Here is a 19,494-nt window from a genome sequence, read left to right as displayed (position 1 = left end):
AACATTGGGGTAGTTTGTGGTTGGAGTTTGGAAAAGTTGCTTGTTTGATGCAAGGGATATCTTGCTTTTGGGGGGGGGGGGTCGGACAACCAGGATTTTTTTATACTGGTTTCCATGTTTTTTATTGTTTCTATTAGCTATATACATAAAATAAATCCATACACTTTGAAAACAATTATTGTATTTAGAGTCCAAGTTTTCTTAGCTCCGGGAAAGAAAGTAGACCTTCCCTTATTTTATCCCGACAATAACTTATGGATTTAAGTTGACTTGAAATATATTGCCAGACTCAAAGCCATCACATAGCACCATGATCAAATGGGAATGGTGTTTCTGTCTGTTTCAAGAGTTCATTCAATGTGGAACTACATGTCTTATTTTTTCCAGGCATATTAATGTTTAAAATTTAAGTTTGAGCATAAATTATCAGTAATATATTAAACTGAAGGCCTTAATATATTATGCAGCAATGAATTCCCATCTGATAGCATGGATTTCTTTGATTGTATTGCTGCAATTTTTCACTACAAGTTATCCCCATAAAACTTTACATAAAATGAATAATATATTGCATACTTACATAAATACTCATTATGCTATTGCCTTTCACGATAAGCATCAATATGAAAAGGGCGGAAAAAGGGTAAGAAATAGTAAGCTACAATATTAAAGGCATAAGAAAGAAAAGAGAAAAGGAAATATGGCTAAATCTAATTTATACCAATATCATTCACTGTATTTCCTCATATGTTTCTAACATTCAAATTATAATGGTTTCTACAATGTTCAGATACTGGTTTGAATACTGTTCCCCCCCCCAACTTTTCAACACTCTTTTTTTGGGGGGGGGAATCTCCTTAACTCCATCCATCTCCATGAGTTTTTGGTCCTTCTCTTTCTATTCATTTTTCATATATTTGTTTTGCTATAAACAGGATAAATATACTAGTCACCACTATATTACAGAATGTTCATATCCCAAAACAATAAATCTTATATTTCAAGAAAGTGTGCTAATCACCAATCAAATAATTTAAAAAATGGTATGTTAGTCTATTGCCTTAGTCGAAAAATTAACGTATAAACCAAAATCAACTGAAGAAAATAAATGAGAAAATGATTGTGTATGACATGATTTTATAATTTTTCATTCAGTTTTCCTGCTCTTCTTTTGCAACCACAGAGGATCCTGAGGGAAATTGGTTATCTGGACCCTTTTTAGTCAGGTTTCAGGCCTGAATACAGAACCAAACTTTCATTGGTTACACTTGTAGATAATCTCTGGCAGAAATAGGATGGAAGTGGTGCATCCATCCTTGGTCTTCTTGACCTCTCAGCAGATTTAGATACCATTGACCATAGTCTCCTTAGGGATATGGGGAGGGGTGGCACAGTTTGGTACTGTCCCCTCTTTTCTCTAAGACAGGTCCTAATTGTTAATAAGGGGTGAGAGTTCCTGCTTTGTGTGGTGCCACAGGACTCAGTGTTCTTTCCTCTCCTTTTTAACATCTACATGTCACTATTGATGAGGTATCACAAGTACGCTTACGATATATAGCTATATACTATATTTCCATCCTGGTTGAAGTGTGTGATGCAGTAGATGGAGGCTGAGGGGCATGGATAAGGAAGAACAGACTTCAACTGAACCTTGGTAAAATGGAGTGGCTGTGGGTGGACCCCTCTGTATTCAAGAGTTTATCATCTTTGATTTTGGTTGGGGATACACTACCCCAGACAGACCAAGTGCATTGGGGGTCCTCTTGGACTCATGGCTCCTACTCAAAGAGCAAGAAGCAGCCATGGCTATGTGAAATGTTTCTGTTTGTATAATTATTAGATAAATATAATAATATAGAAGGAGAAAAATGCTTTGAGATTTGAGTCATATTTATTTTTCAATATCCCCAAACTATCTCAGGATACTTATTTTGTCCTGGTAGTTCACTTTTGTATGAAATTCAGGTTCAATACTCATTCATTCTTCACTCTTATCTCTTTTTGTTTCCCATCAGCATTTCTTAAATATCCCATTCTGTGTTCAATTTATTTTATGTTGACATATTTAACATTTATTCTTTACATCAAACCACTTTGTACTCACTATCTTTCTGCCAATAGTTATGTTTTAAATTTTCTCAACCATTTCCCCATTTTTAATAAGCCTTTACATTATTAAGTAAATAGTTAAGTACATTAATTCACCTAATGATTGCAACTTGAAATTGTTTATTTTATTTTCTAGGTCAGGCAAAACAAACTTTGTCTTTTTATACTTCAATTTTCAGATCTATATTTCTCATTACATCATCAATCTAATATTTTGAAACATATTTATTTATTGTTTTATCACCAAAGATAAAATACCAAAAAAAGAAAAATCCATCAATCTAACATTCTTTGCAAATCATGAGAACTATGTAGGTTCTCATCTAACAATATGGAAATCATGTATACGAAAGTCCCTACATACTGATATCTGTAACTAGCACACTTCTAAAATCACTACAAACATTCCTTATACATTTATATATACAGTAACTACATTAAACATCATATACACTTGTCTTAGTCTCTACTTGACCCATTTGCTAAGCATTGCGCTGATTCTCACACATGTTTTAGCTCAATTATATACCACTGGTATACATACAAAACATTCCACAATTCAACCCTTACTCACTATCTTGTTTGTATACATGTAGTCCACTATGTATGACCAAATTGAGCTCAAAATTTCTGTTCTTAAGTGAGTTTTGCTCCATTTTATGACCCTTCTTGCCACCACTGTTAAGTGAATCACTGCAGTTGATAAGTTAGTAACCCAGATGTTAAATGAGCCTGGCTTCCCCATTGACTGTGCATGTCAGAAGGTGGCAAAAGGTGATCATATGATCCCGGGATACTGCAACGATCATATATATGAGTCATTTGCCAAGCATCTGAATATTATTCACATGATCATGGGGATTCTATAGAGGCCATAACTGAAAAAAACATATTTTTCAGTGCCATTGTAACTTTGAACGATCATTACATGAACTGTTGTAAGTCGAAGACTACCTGTATTCTCTAAATCAATAAACATATAGTACATTTTTTTTCTCACATTCATATAGGGTATATCTTAACACTCTGTTGAGAATAAAAAATTTGGTCATCACACCCCCAAGTTAGCTAAAACTTCATTGTACTTCTCAAATTTTGGTCCTTATAATCTCTTGTATCCTTTCAATCAGACTTCTACCAAACACTGTTCAAGACACAAAAGAAGAGATTGTTTCAAGAATAAATGAATTCTTAATAAACATTGATTGAGCAAAAAATGAAAGACCATTGCAAAAAGAAGTACGTTCAGGTTTTTGTATTTTATAGTGAGAATGAATGAGGACTAAATTGCAAAACAAATATATGATGGTTCAAGAGGAAGAGGAAGGCCAAGAAAGTTGTTGGAAGAAGCTGATGAGGTTCTCATAATGTGTAAAGAAAATAACACAATATATGTATGCAGAGGAAGCAGATATAATTTACAAGAATAGAAAGGTATGGAGAGGTATAATAGTGTTGCTATAAATTAGATTTGATTAGATTTCTTTTCTCTCACTTCCTGCCTTTGATTCCTTGTTACCTCTCACTCTTTATTTTTATGACATTACTTATGTCAAAAAGCTATAGCATAATTTCCATGAACTTCATACCTTTCAGTCTTCGCATAATTAGGTGATTATTCATAATAGCTGTAGCATACATTATTGGTAATCTCTCTCAAACTTAAGCAAATCAGCCATCTGCCAGTAATCTCCAGATTCACTTTATAGAGCAATGCAGAACTGGTGGCCTTGGAAGAGGTTATTACAGATTTACTAGGATTTTGTAATGTCTCTTCACATGTTTTATTATAACCAGTCTTTATTCCTGCCTATTGTAATTTAGATTAGTTATACCTTTAGACCCAGGAGAGAGTGCTGCTCTTTTGATGGCATATGTCTTCAAGCACCTCTCAAATGTATCATCCCAAAGTGCCACAACACCATCCTTCCCACCTGTCACAAAGCCCTGTTCAAAAACAGATTTATAGATCTGCTTAATACATTGACAATATAAAGTTAGGTGATAAAAAATTAATGTCACTGAATTACAAAATGAAATACATTCATTCATACACTTCTGCAAATCCTGTCTCCCCAAGCTTGCTGATGTTTCCTTCTTATCTACAAATGATGCTCTTTTGGCTATGGTACTCAATCTGAATATCAAATATTGAAAGAATGACTGCAAAAAACCATAAATACACTGTGTCTAGTGGCTACATTAATTAATATTACTATTTTCATGTTCAATGGAGCATTTATTTAGTTCCAAATGCAAAAAGTATCCCATCTATCCTCAAATTGGTTTACTGGAAACAGGAATGAGAAATTTACAGTACTCATCCAGTTCAAATACTATTCTGGGGTATTTAAAGCCAAAATTTACCCAAACTATGTATGCATACTTAAGCCCTTCAGTTTTGTAGGTAAAAAGATGCTTTAGAACATACAAAATATCTGTTGGCAACTCCTTAAACCAAATATTTTGTTTCCCGAGCTAACATTGTAGTGGCTGGAAATAGCTGCACAATCCCATGAAAAGATGCAGCTGATTTACAGAATTGCACAAGACAATTTTTACCTTATCTAAAGCATGCATAGCAAATACAGGGCCATCGTGAGCTTTTACTGTCTTAACCAACAAAACATCTTTCCAGATATAAATATCTCCAGTTGCAGATCCAGAGAAAACGAAATCCTCTATCCGTCCATAGGAAATACTCATCATGGTTTCCTGCTTCCCAATATTTCCAAACATGCCACGTTTTGAGGTAAAACCACCACCTGAATAGTTATGATAGATCAATAAGAGTTATTATAAATAACTGTATATATTTCAATTATCTATTACTAAAAACCAATAGGGGAGGACAAAAGGTATGTTGACGGTGGAGACAAAGAAATAAAATTCTAGCTTTTCTTCAATTGCATATCTTGAAGGAAACAATGTTACAAATCGGTAGGCAGAATACGAAGGAAACAGCCAAGTAGAATTATACCATCCATTACATATTTGGTAACTTTTTGCTACAGCGGAGGCATTATTTATTTTTTTACAATGTTTTGGATTTCTGAGCTGCAGAAAATATGACAATAAAATGATCACATCTTCAAAATGAAGAATGATTTATGGCTTGGGGTAACTGGATTTTTCCAAAGACAAAACAAAATAAACCTTGTTACAGTTCCCTCATTTTGGAGGGGAAAAAATCTAATAGTTGCACCACGGGCAGCCAAAATCTGATATCATGATTCCAAGATGTTTAGGATCCATATAAAATGGGACAAGTAGATGCCTAAAGTCCTTTTATCCCAATTTTATGAATTTTACGTATAACTCAAGGTGGCAAATATATTCAACACAATTTCTTCCTTCTGATTTTTCCACAACAACCTTGTGAGGTGGGTTGGGCTGACAAAGAGTAACTGGCTCAAAGTCACCTAACTGTCCTTCATAGCTAAAGAGGGGCTTGAACTCATGGTCTCCTGCTTTCAAGACTGGTTCCTTAACCACTAAACCAAATTGGTTCTCCAATTATCTGTCTGTATGTCTGTCCATCTATTGATTTAAATTATAAGTAAACTTATTATTATCATCATTATTATTATACTTTATTCATTAAACATGAAACTCAGTCAACTGAACATTCCTGAACTGAGTTTCAAGTTTAATGAATAAAGTATTATTATTATTATTATTATTATTATTGTTGTTGTTGTTGTTGTTGTTGTTGTTGTTGTACAATTGTATCACAGCGGCCAGTTGTTTCGCCGGATTTGGCATTGGTTACTAGTCGGGCCCCACCCAGGGGCCTAGGACGTCGTAACGTATTTTCGTAATATGCGTGCAGATCCAAGCAGTGCGGCTTTTTGCATTTGACTGATGGTGATTTTGTCAATTTTTAACTGTTTTAAATGTAATTCCAGTGCTTTTGGAATAGCACCCAGTGTGCCAATTACCACTGGAATTACCACTGCTGGTTTGTGCCATAGTCGTTGAATTTCGATTTTTAAGTCCTGGTATCTTGTGATTTTTTCATGTTCCTTCTCGGCGACCCTGCTATCACCTGGTATTGCGATGTCTATGATTGTGACCTTATTTTTCTCAACCAGTGTGATGTCTGGTGTATTATGCGCCAGTATTTTGTCGGTTTGTATACGGAAATCCCACAAGATCTTGACCATCTGATTTTCGGTGACTTTTTCAGGCTGATGTTCCCACCAGTTTGTTGCTGTTTTAATATTATAATTTTTGCACAAATTCCAATGGATCATTTGTGCTACTGAATTGTGCCGCAATTTATAATCAGTCTGCGCGATTTTTTTACAGCAGCTGAGTATGTGATCAACAGTTTCATCAGCTTCTTTGCAAAGTCTGCATTTGGCATCATCAGAGGATTTTTCGATTTTGGCCTTAATGGCGTTTGTGCGGATAGCTTGTTCTTGCGCAGCCAGGAGTAGTGACTCTGTTTCTTTCTTTAATGTACCTGTTGTTAACCATAACCAAGTTTGTTCACTGTCCACTTTATCTTTTATTTTTTCCAGAAATTGACCATGCAGTGCTTTGTTCTGCCAACTCTCCATTTTTGATTTTATCACATCTTTTCTGTATTCTTGTTTTGTCTGTTGGGCCTTCAGTAGATTTTTGTTCTTTACTTCGATTAATAGATGTTCTTGACTTTCTTTTAAATAATCAGCCAGTGCATGTTTTTCTTCTTCAACTGTTTGCTTCACTTGTAATAATCCTCTGCCACCTGATTTTCGGGGCAGATATAGTCTATCAGTATCACCACGTGGATGTAAACTGTAGTGCATTGTCATTAGTTTCCTGGTTTTCGGTCCAAAAGGTCCAAATCAGCTTGTGTCCAGTTAACTATGCCAGCTGTGTATCTTATAACTGGTATTGCCCAGGTATTTATGGCCTTGATTGTATTTCCACCATTCAATTTAGATTTCAAAATTTTCCTAACTCTGTTGGTGTACTCTCGCCTGACAATAGTTTTTACTTCTCCATTCTTGATGTTATCCAACTGCAGAATGCCTAAGTATTTGTAGGCTTCATTTTCTTTGCATTTAATTAGTTGGCCATTGGGCATTTCAATTCCCTCAGATGCAGTGATTTTGCCCCTTTTTATGGATACAGTGGCGCATTTTTCCATGCCAAACTGCATTGAAATATCGGTGCTGAATACTCGGACTGTATTTGTCAATGATTGGATTTCTATTTCTGACTTGCCATAGAGTTTCAAATCATCCATATATAGTAAATGCGAAATTTTTTCAGCTTTTTTGGCTGTTTGGTAGCCTAATTTCATTTTTTTTAAGATTACTGATAGTGGGATCATTGCGATGATGAAGAGAAGAGGTGAAAGTGAATCACCCTGGAAAATTCCTCGCTTGATATTAACCATTCCGTAGCTCTCATTCCCTACTGCCAACTCAGTTCTCCATTGTTTCATCGCCTTTTCAGTAAAGGATGTAATATTTTTGCTAATGCCAGTTGTTTCTAAGCATTTTATGATCCAACTATGTGGCAGTGAGTCAAATGCCTTTTTGTAATCAATCCAGACCATATTCAAGTTCGTTTTTCTGTTCTTACAATTTTCTAATATCATTTTATCAATTAGAAGCTGATCTTTTGTGCCCCTGCTCCTTCTTTTGTTGCCTTTTTGCTCTACTGGCAAGATGTTGTTTGTTTCCAAATAATCCATCATGTTATCTGCAATAATGCCTGTGAGTAATTTGAAGGTTGTTGGTAAGCATGTTATTGGTCTATAGTTTTCAGGTGTTGTTCCTTTAGTTGGATCTTTCTGAATCAAGTATGTTTTTCCAGTTGTCAACCATTCATCAATTTGGCCCTTTTGTAAAATTTCATTCAGTTGCCTGGCTAATATTGCATGTAAACTGGTCAGATATTTGAGCCAGAAACCATGTAATTGGTCCTTTCCAGGTGATGTCCAATTCTTTACCTTTTTAACTCGATTTTTGATCATCTCAGTTGTTATTTCTAATACTTGCATTTGTTTGTTGCCAATGCTTTTCTCAAAGTCATGTATCCACTTTGCTTCCTTGTTGTAGTCCTTTGCATTTTCCCACAATTCTTTCCAGAATTCAACTGTGGCCTGCTTTTCTGGTTTTTCACTTTTGGTGTCACCATTCACATTAAGACTTTGATAAAAACGCCGTTGGTCTGATCGAAATTGCTGATTTTGTTTATATTGGATGATTCGTGCCTCATATCTTTCAATTTTTCTAGCTGTTGCTGTTATCTGCTGTTTTACAATCTCTACAGCTTCATTGATGTTTCTTGTATCCAATCTATATCTTCTGATTAGCCGATCTATGATTTTGTTGTTTTTAAGCCGTTGCTCATGCATGTTCTTTAAGTTACTAGCATCTGCCCTTAATTTTTTGATTTTTTGTTCTAGACGGATTTTCCACTTTGGCTTTGATGCTTTTTCTGTTGTGTGACTAGGTACTTTAATTTTAATGCCTAGTTCATTAGTGACTATTACAGCTGCGCTGTACATTAACTGGTTTGTTTCCAAGATGGATCCCGGTTCAATTGTTGAAAACACTGCATTAACCATTTTCATGATAGGGGCCAAAATTTTCTTAGGCACAGTTTTTAGTGATGGTAAACGTTGCCTTTCCTCATTAAGCAGAAAATGCTCCATGATCTTATCCTTCAATTCTTTTTGTTTTTGAGTTAGTTCATCAGTTGGTTCAATGATAACTGGTTCTAGTGGTGGTGATGTTATTTCCTCCCCGAGAGCTTCTTCTGGGAGTTCTACTATAGTGTCTTTAGTTGTGTCTTGAATATCAGTTATTTCCGCTTGTGATATTGTTTTTTGGGTTTTGCAATTTGCCTGAATTTCCTCATGTTCAACTTCACTAAACACTTTATTCCGTATAATAAATCGCCTTTGATCTGCTAGTCGTTGTTCACTAACATTTGAATCTGGATATTGTTGTTTCCATAATTCATACATTCGCTTTAAATATCCTCTTTTTTCTGGCTCTGAGTTGTAGTAACAGGCCATTATGGCACGGTTTTCATCTGCACTATATTTTTGTCGTTTTGTTGGCTGGTCCACTTGTAGCCCACTTGTCGACGGATGTCCAGGGACCCCAACATCCGCCGCGGCCCTTGTTAACCCGCGCGACGACCGATGCGGTATGGAATTCTTATTCGTTTTTTTCACCATATTGTATGGGTTGGCGGGGGGTTTTTTACGGGACCAGATGCCAACCTGATTATTATTATTATTATTATTATTATTATTATTATTATTATTTCCTTTATTGATTAAACATGAAACTTAAAATAATAATAACAACAATAACAACCACCACCACAGCAATAATAATAATGATACTTTATTCATTAAACATGAAACTCAGTTAACTGAGCATTCAAAAATGCATCACAAATACCATTGACTGGTGCTAATGGTTGATACGGGTTGCTGCCAGTGTTCTAGGTATCAACCAAATACCTTCTTAAAATATACAATGTTCCGAATAGCCTCGTTTTTTGTAGTTCCGCTGGTGTTATTGCAGGAAGCTGCAATTTGTTGGTGTATCTTATAAAATTCTTGGACATGGTACTAAGTGCCCGATGACAATGGGTATTACTGTTACATGTTTCATCCATAATCAGGTAGTTTCGATGGCCAGGTTGCAGTATTTTGTCATTTTTTCCCAGTTCTTTTTCTTCGACTCTGGCATCTCCTGGTACCGCAATGTCAATAAATTGTATGTTTCGACCCTCTACAACCGTGATATCTGGCATGTTGTTCCTATTATTGTTATTATTTAAATTTATTTGCCATCCATCTAATTTCAAACTCTGGATGGGTTTACTAAACCTAACCTTAAATTTACTATTGGATTGCCAGCATCTACAGTAGTTCTCCAATAGGGATAGAGCCAAGGGCTACTAAAACTTCCCTTCCTATCCCACTAATTTTTCCATTCTCCCTCCTTTTTTATTGCTCCACAGAGATTCAAGCCCTCACCATAAACCAAGACATCAACAAGACATTTAGCTGTACATAAAATATGTACGTCCTCAAGCAAGATTGGTAACAAACAGAATAATGATAGCAAAATTCTGTTGCGTCTGTAATGGGGAACTAAATTATCTGAATCAACTTTTTGGTGAAGAAATAAGATAGATTCTACTACCTGTTTGTTGCCAAAATTTGATGTGCTTTATTCCAACAGTCACTAGTTTATCAGCATGATGAGGGTTGCACTTTACTACGAAGAGCTTATCTTTGTGACCCCTGCAACACATTAAAAAATAAAGAATAAATGAATAGATTTTTATACTATTCTGACAGTAACATCTTCTTTTTTAAAAGAGGATGTGGCACTTTAACAGTAGTCAACATGTCTTCCAGAGCTATTGCTGGACAAAGTAGAGGAGACATTTAGCATGTATTTTCACCTATATATTATTAATTATTTTAATACAGAAGGATTTTAAAACTCCAGATTAAAAGCTATTTTGACTAATTGTGGGGGTTAAAAAGTTCAAATGGTTCTAGCACCATTAGAGCTTTTCATAAACAATTCTATTGATTTCTCTTAATAGGATCAATTTAATAAAGGTAGTCCTCAAATTACAGCCACAATTGATTCCAAAATTTATGTTGCTAAGTGAAACATTTGTTAAGTGAGTTTGCCGCATTTTACGACTTTTCTTGCCACCATTGTTAAGTGAATCATTGCATTTGTTAAGTTAGTAACAAGGTTGCTAAGTGAATCCGGATTCCCCATTGACTTTGCTTGTGAGAAGGTCGTAAAATCAGATCACGTGACCCCAGGACACTGCAACCGTCATAAACATGAACCAGTTGCCAAGCATTTGAATTTTGATCCTGTGACCATGGAGATGCTGCAATGGTCCTAAGTGTGAAAAACGGTCATGTCACTTTTTTCAGTGCCGTTGTAACTTTGAACAGTCACTAAATGAACGGTTGTAAATTGAAGACTACCTGTAAATGACATAGTAATCCTAAATAATCCTTGTTGAATCCAGTTTATACAATAAGATTCTCATACAAACAAATAAATTTTATTTTAATTGTAGTTTCTCACTTCCAAAATAGTTGGTTTAGTAAATCTCTTAATTAAATCTATACAGTCTTGTTATTTTTATTTAAATAATAAAATTAATAAATGGGAAAGTACATAGTTACATACTAATGTATTAGTAGAGATATGGTTAATTAAAGGACTGCTCAATTGCAATTCATGCTTTCATATCCAATTAATTTTAACAAAATCCTAATCTGCATGTTGAACAGGAATTAAGAAACTAATTAGGAACTGTTTCATCAAAATTCTTTTAAATAATTTATTGCTTATTTGGGAGGAGATCCAATTATATAATTCACTACATAAACTGAATTTTATAAAGATTTAATCCAGTACATTGTAATATAATTGAACGTATACTCAATACATTTTTCATAAAAGCATCCAAACATTAGAGAAATGCATTAAAACTTTAGAGAAATATAGATTCCCAAATACATAAAAACTTATGGAATCTAATTTCATATTGCATACCAACAGCAGAAATCCACTAATAAATAACTTGTAAGGGACATATTTACAGCTCTATTTGAATAAGGTCAAGATATATTAGCAGAAATGTGACATAGGTGACATTGTTTAAGAGAGCTAAATGTGTATCACTTTTAATCCATCAGGCAACAAATAAGAAGCTATTAAAAATTTAAGCCATCTCAGATGGAAGATAGCCTCCTACACTGCATTTTAGAATAGAATAAAAAGAACAGAAACTGCCACAGACTCATATAAAAAAGAAAAATGCTACTTCCTAAAAAGAGAACACATCCATTAGAAAACCAGCAAAATACATGACCCAGTTTTCCCCAAATGCTTTGTTCATGCATGCAATTACTAAGTAAAACTATTAACCTTCCAAAAGTGAATGAAATCCAAGAATGCCAAGGAAACATTTATTCAAGATGAGGATGAAAAAAAAGATAAGCCTGGGGCACAATAGTGATTTAACAGAAAGGAAAAAAAATGATTTGCAGATCCATTTATATCACAAAAACTGCACGGCAAATATTTTCAGAGAATGGTCTTTCCATTTAGTACACCACTGAATTCAACAAAAGAAGAAATGTTTGATTTAAATGATTTTGATTCAAGAAACAGCGAAGTAATTTTTGAATACCACAATAATTTGGATGTCATGTTGTAGTTGTAAACTATTAGAAAGGGCACAATGATTTTCATTATGTCTCAGTTTGCATTCTCCTTGTACTGTGACTTGTTGTTAGTTGCAAAGCAATGTCCAACCCATTGCGACCCCATGTTCCTGTCCTCTACCATCCTCTGGAGTCCATTTAAGCTCACGCCTACTGCTTCAGTGACTTTATCCAGCCATCACATTCTCTGTCGTCACCTTCTTCTTTTGCCTTCAATCTTTCCCAGCATTAGGATCTTCTCCAGTGAGTCCTTCCTTCTCATTAGGTGGTCAAAGTATTTAAGGTTCAACTTCGGGATCTGGTCTTCTGAAGAGCAGTCAGGGTTGATCTCCTCTAGGACTGACCAGTTTGATCGACTTGCAGTCGAAAGAATTCACAGGAGTCTTGTCCAGCACCATAGTTCAAAGGCCTCAATTCTTTGGCACTCAGCCTTTCTTATGGTCCAACTTTCACAGCCCTATGTTGCAACTGGAAAAACCATAGTCTTGACTATACTCACTTTTGTTGGTAGGGTCACTTAGATTCTTTCAAAAGGTCCCCTAAACCCGGGGGGGGGGGCAGATTTCAATGAGATGTATAAGGAAGGAAGCCACAGTATATCACAGATCAGTTCCATAATCACTCAAAGCTTTAAAGACTCTATAATTTCTGACACACTGCTATTCTGGTATTTTTACAATTACTGCTGAAAAGCAGTGGTGCTAGATATTATTTATTACACAATTCAGTGCTGCATATAAAATGGACAGTAAACAATTGCAAAGTTTTTCATCATTTACATTTCTGGTACTGTATGTGCAAATGGTGTATGCTACCTATAATACAGCCACTGTGGGACAACTGGGAAAATAGGCAGCCATTTCCAGTTGCTAGAATTCAAAGTGCTTTGTGATTCAGTTCAGTCTCTTAAAATGTAACCATTTGAGACTATTTTTTTTAAAATAATTGAGACGTGTGTGGACATGCACTTCTAATGCTATAGGTTAAACACTGATTAAGAGTTATGGTAAATTAAAGTACAAAATGTACAGTAACAGCACAGGAAAACTACAACCATTTGAAAAGTTGTCATAAATGTTTCTTGACTATATGAACAAGTGAACTTTGTTTTCTTGACAACTGTAGAGGGAAAAGGGAATGGTTTTGAAGTACGAGAGGAAGAACTGGTATCAAGGCAACGTTCAAATGAAAATGGCCTTAGCCAGGCCAGGAATGTTGTCCTTGTTCAGTGATCAAAATTCAGACCTCTATCACTGTGTAAAGTAATTGCTAAATGGGAAATCATATGACTGCAATAATACTTTCCTGTTCCTCACTCCCCCATCCTTTGGAATGCTCATCTTGGAACTGATATTATTAGCAAGAAAGGAATTAATGTTTGTATTTTATTTATTGGAGAGGAGGAATTAAAAGAGAGAAATCAGGCATACAATGAAGAATACACACTGAAAGTAAGCCATAATCATGCTACATAAGCTGTATAAGGAGGAGGGGAGTGATTTCTGTAGGCAATTTCTCCTCTGCTAAACCTATTTTCCTTTCTCACAGAATGGAGAGATTGAAGAGTGAGGCATTACAAGAAAGTATGCAGGCACATAATGAGGGATACAGAGGACTGATTGTGTAGCAGGCTTGCAGCTGCTGGCATCAGTGTTTTGCTTTTGATGTGTGCCTTGCTTCCCTTGTGTGCTTGTTTACTTTCTTGCAATCCTTTTCTCTCCAATCTTTCTGTTCTGTAAGGGGGAAACAAGAAAGATGACAGGTCAAGCACAGGACAATGCATACTGACTGTAATAGAAATCACTTGATCAAAGATTACCTGTAATGTAATCCATATAAGTAAATGCCTTTTACACAAAGATAAAGGGAGGGAGGGGTAAGCAAATTTAGACTAGCTGTTATTACAGCTTTATAATAAAAGTAATGCTGACCTACATAGTATTGCTTTTTTAGTCTGGTCTTCTTTGAAAGCTGGCATTATCAATGTAGTTTTAAAAAAACCATGAAAATTATAGGAAAATTAGAGTGAGAACAGTTTGAAGAATTAAATAAGCAGATTCCACACAGATGGGAACAGTATATTATTTTGCAAAAATAGTTTTGTTCTCATCTTCAAAATATATGGACAAAAATTGAATGTCTCATGCTGTTTTCTGCCATTTCATGTTCAGCATATATATTTGACAGTATGTCTAGGGCCATAAATTTATGGTTCCTGATACAGCACATGAATGGAGGTCTCATACAAGAATGTGGGATAATTGATGTGATCATTTTCTCTCTTTCTATATTGGTGAACAATATGTTTTTTTTTTAAAACAACTCCTGGAACAGCAACAAAGAATACTTGTATTATATAAAATATATACAACTATGGATGCAACGATAGTATTCTTACCTGGTCACTGCCATCTTTTCTCCTTTTTTCCAGTCCCACAGTACAAGGGTATGATTGTCATCTAATCCAATTGAAGCTAAGCATTTCCCATCAGCTGTACAAAACAATTCATAGTTCATCATGAGATATCATGAAATGAAATGTGACAAATATAATATTCACTGCTAATTTATGTTATGGTGCCAGGAATAAGGGAGTTGGAAGTTCTACAATAATCAAACTTTCACAATGACTTAATTTGTACTTATCTCTTCCTCCTTCTCCTAACTATAATTATTCTAGAAAAGGACTTAGCAGTTCCCAAATGTTAAATAGTTCGAGAGCCAGTTTGAAAACATTATGGCTGTCATTGGCAGTTCTGCCCATTCATAAAATGGCTGTGATGGAGGTATAACCAGTTTACACAGACACACACCAGGTTTAGGTGAGAAATCAAGTCAAGGAATGGTGCCCACAGATATGAAGTTAAGAACCCCAGAGTAGTGAACTTGATATGTTTGAAAGTGATGGTGTTGCTATGTTTTATGATAGAGGCTTAGCCCAACTAAATAGAACTGAAAAGGCTAGCTATTGCCTGTTTGATGCTTCTATGTATGCTTCTTATAAGTGAAATTCGGGGGGAGGAGACCCAATAGTTTTAAATAAAAAAATATGACCTCTGGACAGATCACAAGCCTTGCTGCATGGTTACTAGGTAGAATTTATCTGGGAAGCTACAGTAGCTTTCTGCACCTGAAGAAAAAGACAAGATTCTGCTTGCTATCACAGAAAAAAGTTTTACTTTGAATGTTTTGAAATGTTATCTTGGAAGAGGAGAGGAGAAGGGTATGATCTTTTTCAGGAAAAAATTATTTCAGTTACCATATAACTAAACAACATCATTTCACATTCTAAAGCACCATTCATTACATAGCAGCTCACCTGAAAAGTCAAGTGCACATATTCCCCTTTGGTGATGGCCTCTTAGCAGTGACAAACATTTGAGCATCTGTATATCCCAAATGTGAATAGCAGCATCTCTCCCAACCTAAGTAAGAGCAATTATTTTAGTTGCCATTGTTAAATAAAAACCCAATGCAAGAGTATTTTCAGTCAAAAGAGCTTTTGTTCATAAGCAAAGGTCCAAAATCATTCTGAAAAAAGGAAATTCAGATCTTTTGATCTGGGGACTCTAAGAATGAAAATTAGAGTTCAGATTTGCTGCTTAATTTTTCAAGCTTAATTTCATCTAAAAAAACCAGAGAGAAAGTGCTTGACATCACCAATTCTACTGAAGACACTATCCAAATTTCTTGTCCACCTTTCTATAACCAAACAAAATTGAGTATGTATCTGGCCGGCAATGGATTTTAGGATTCCCAGAACTGCATTACTGTATTTTATTTTCCCTATTATATGATTGAATTCTCTCAATACCACAAAAATCTCCAAAACATTTTTAGTTCATTTGAAAGAGAACAGATACTAAATAATTTGAACATTTTTTAAATGTATGTCATCGCTATGTTACCTCTGACAAAAACGAAGTCAGTTCTGGGATATAAAACAATAAGAAAATCCTAGCACTATAGCCTAGACTAAGAAATAATGCCATATTACACCTGCATTCTTTTTAAAAAATAAGCAAAGATAAAGCCATAAAATCACAATTGAATCAGTGGTGGGTTCTGGATTCTGTCACAACTGGTACGCTGCAACGGGGCCAGGCGTCTACCATGTGCACATGCATTGCGCATGCATGTGCACCCACCACCCTGCGACGCTCCAGCATGTGCCCAAATGGCCTGCTAGCTTAAAAAGAGGTAAGAAACAAGGGCGGGCAGGTGGGCCCAATGGAAATACCATTCTGGCAGCTGGCAGCTCCCAGCTGCCAGCGGTACACCTGCTCCCAGCTGCCAGCGGTACACCTGTACTGGGTCCTACCACCCGGAACCCACCACTGAATTGAATGTGATTGAAAAGAGCCTTTATATATTGATTCCTAAAATTTTTATAAAACCTGTTTTGAACATGTTTTGTTTGTTCATATATTATTTTAACAACCTCACAATATTTATGCTTATTGCAATAGAGACTATAAAATCCATAGTCTATCTGGCTATGTAGAGATTCAAATGGGAAAATTTAATTTAGGCATTCTTTAGATTCAGGATGTATCTTTCCAGAGAGGAATAGGGAAGACAGCAAAATTGGCAGCTACAAATATAAACAACAAAGCATAGCCAGAAAATAAGACAAAGCAGTTTGTGAATACTGTTTTGTATTTCTGCATTCTGTATTTTTGGCATTCATTATTCTTCAATCTTTGTTTACAACCCATCCCAAGGTTAAGTGAATTGCTTTTAAACCACTATTAATCTAACTAATTGAACTACAGTCCACAAAATTTAGATTGTTATAAATATGTGCCAAACTTTCCATTTCCTGGATTGTTTTTTACTTACTCTCTGCTTTTTTGGCAATTGAGATGCTAGGCTTCCTTTTTAAGTAATTGGTATTAATATTATAATATAGTTTAACACTCCTTTTAGACCAAGAGAACATTCTATAATATTTTACTGTAGAACCCATTCATAAAGCACTGAGATATATTATTCTTCAATAAGTGGATTTACTTTTTAATTTGAAAAAAAGTTGCTAGAGTGAATACTGTGAGAAAATCTGTATTTTTTAACATTGATTTGCCATTGATCATGTTTCTTGCATACTCACCTGTCCAGTAGCAACATAATCTTTCATAGGATGGATAGCAAGGCTGAGAATGTCATCATCATGACCAAGATATAGTCTTTGGGTGTGCTGCTGTCTATTATACACCACAGCAACAGCAGCAATATGATAGACCACTTCTCCAGTCTGTGTGTAGAATAAATTATTTCGACAATCATAGCCTCTATAACTGAAATTAATAGGAAAAAAAATCAACAAGTAAATCAGTTAACAAGACTCCTAATAGTCAAAGGAACAAAGGATCATGTACCACGATCCTAATGTTATCATTTATACTGAATCATATTTTGCTGAAATTAATAGGACATTTCTAATCAATATTTATTTATTTATCAAGAATTAGATCACCAAGTCACTCACAGTGACTCCACGGAGCTTTCAAATACAAAACCCAATAAACTCTCATCTCCTTGGTGACAACAATCAAACGATGCCCTCTATCTCACTCTGGAGTTCCCAGGCCCACTGGCAAAACCATTGTCTTCAGTGCCTTTCAAAAGAATATCCATTTTATCTTTGCAGGGAAGATGCTCCATATATTAGGATATAAACGATTATATATTATGGTATTATCTCTAAGATAGCATAATAACATACCTGGTGTTTGAATATTTATATTGATTTAAATATACACTGAATTTATTCCAGTTTATATTTAAATCAATAATTCAATAAAGTTAATATGGTCTGTATTATTTGTATTAAAAAGTATTAGTTATTGTATTATTTGTATTAAAATGTATTAGATATATTTTTATGCTGTTTTATCAATTTTAGACGTTAGATACTACCTAAAATTCTAGCTGACAGAGGTGATAAATAAATCCCAGAAATAAAATAAAAGACTAAAAGAAATAAATAAATGGTGGTCAATGACCAAAATAACAATGGCTTTGTACTGAGATTAGTACCATCCTTATGCATATGGGAAATGGGTAGACTTGGAAGTATTGTAATATTTAAAGCCTGCAAAGATGTATCATAATTTCATTAAAATGAGGAAACAAATCTTCATGGGATGGGCGGAACCTCAAATATAGCTTAGTTTAAAGAAAAGAACATTCTAAGCAAATGTAGAATATTGGGTGACTACTGCTGGACAGTGAACAAAGAGGATTGGGAGAAAATATGTAGCTGCCTGATACCACTACAGATGAACACTATGTTAACAGAGTAACTCTGAGTTAACAGATGGCAGAGAATATGAACAGGAAAACCAGTGTTCCTTCGTTTATAATAATCAAAAAAGTTTTATACCAGGCTTAATTTATACATCTTTCTCTCAGCCCTGCATTCCCAAGCAGGTACACAAATTAGAGAAGTAACTTTATCATAGAGAATTAGGAAGCCATGTTCACAATGATGATTTGCATGTATCAGCATGCAGACAACTTGCCTGATTTACAGGACCCTGTAGGTTCAAATCCTGGAACTCTTCCTCCCTCCTTTTTGATTTAATCATTTTTTGGCTACTCAGTTTTCAGCTCTGAAGTTCTCTGTCATCTATCCTTTGATCACTAAATAGCTTTCTCCAATGTAAGAATCAGTGTCTCACTTTACCCATTTCAATTTTTAACTCCATGCATAGACTTTAAATTTAAAGTTTATTTGGATTATCTTTTTCTTTGAGTAAACTACTAAAAGAATTACTGTTGAAAGTGTATTATACCCGTGTATAAATTGCAGCTTTAAACTGTCATCAGGAGCTTTCTCTCTCTTAAGGAAGGGCACTGAGTGGCTTTTCTCTTTACGTTGTTGTTTCAGTTGAGGTAGATCTTCTTTGTAAACCTGCAAAAAACAGAGAAGAAATTTTTTAATTATAAACTTTTAATCAAGTAATTCCAGTTGCTTCTTATTGTTTGCTGGTATTAGCATAAAGTATTTGGTAATTTGAAAGCTCTATGTCATTGTCCTGTATCATATTATCTTCTACTCTAAATGACTGAAAAGTATTAGATTACAATTTTCATAATTTTTATCCTGTATTATTTGTACTCTAATATTTCTCAGGTAGAATTTC

The 19,494-nt window shown here is 34.9% G+C and overlaps 1 protein-coding gene across 1 annotated transcript in view; it reads right to left on the bottom strand.

The window, feature by feature from the left end:
- The window catches only part of EML6 (EMAP like 6), a 122,538-nt gene that overhangs the window by 45,912 nt on the left and 57,132 nt on the right, over positions 1 to 19,494 (bottom strand). Inside the window, exons 14-20 of the mRNA XM_032215432.1 lie at positions 19,144 to 19,262; positions 17,457 to 17,643; positions 15,666 to 15,771; positions 14,745 to 14,838; positions 10,281 to 10,381; positions 4,672 to 4,874; positions 3,945 to 4,056 (exon numbers count right to left, since the gene is read on the bottom strand). Coding sequence (XP_032071323.1) covers positions 3,945 to 4,056; positions 4,672 to 4,874; positions 10,281 to 10,381; positions 14,745 to 14,838; positions 15,666 to 15,771; positions 17,457 to 17,643; positions 19,144 to 19,262 — 922 coding nt within the window. The remainder of the gene's footprint in view (positions 1 to 3,944; positions 4,057 to 4,671; positions 4,875 to 10,280; positions 10,382 to 14,744; positions 14,839 to 15,665; positions 15,772 to 17,456; positions 17,644 to 19,143; positions 19,263 to 19,494) is intronic.

Source organism: Thamnophis elegans, chromosome 4, assembly GCF_009769535.1.
Source record: "Thamnophis elegans isolate rThaEle1 chromosome 4, rThaEle1.pri, whole genome shotgun sequence".
NCBI classification, from domain to species: domain Eukaryota; kingdom Metazoa; phylum Chordata; class Lepidosauria; order Squamata; family Colubridae; genus Thamnophis; species Thamnophis elegans.
This window is presented reverse-complemented; position numbering and strand designations above follow the sequence as displayed.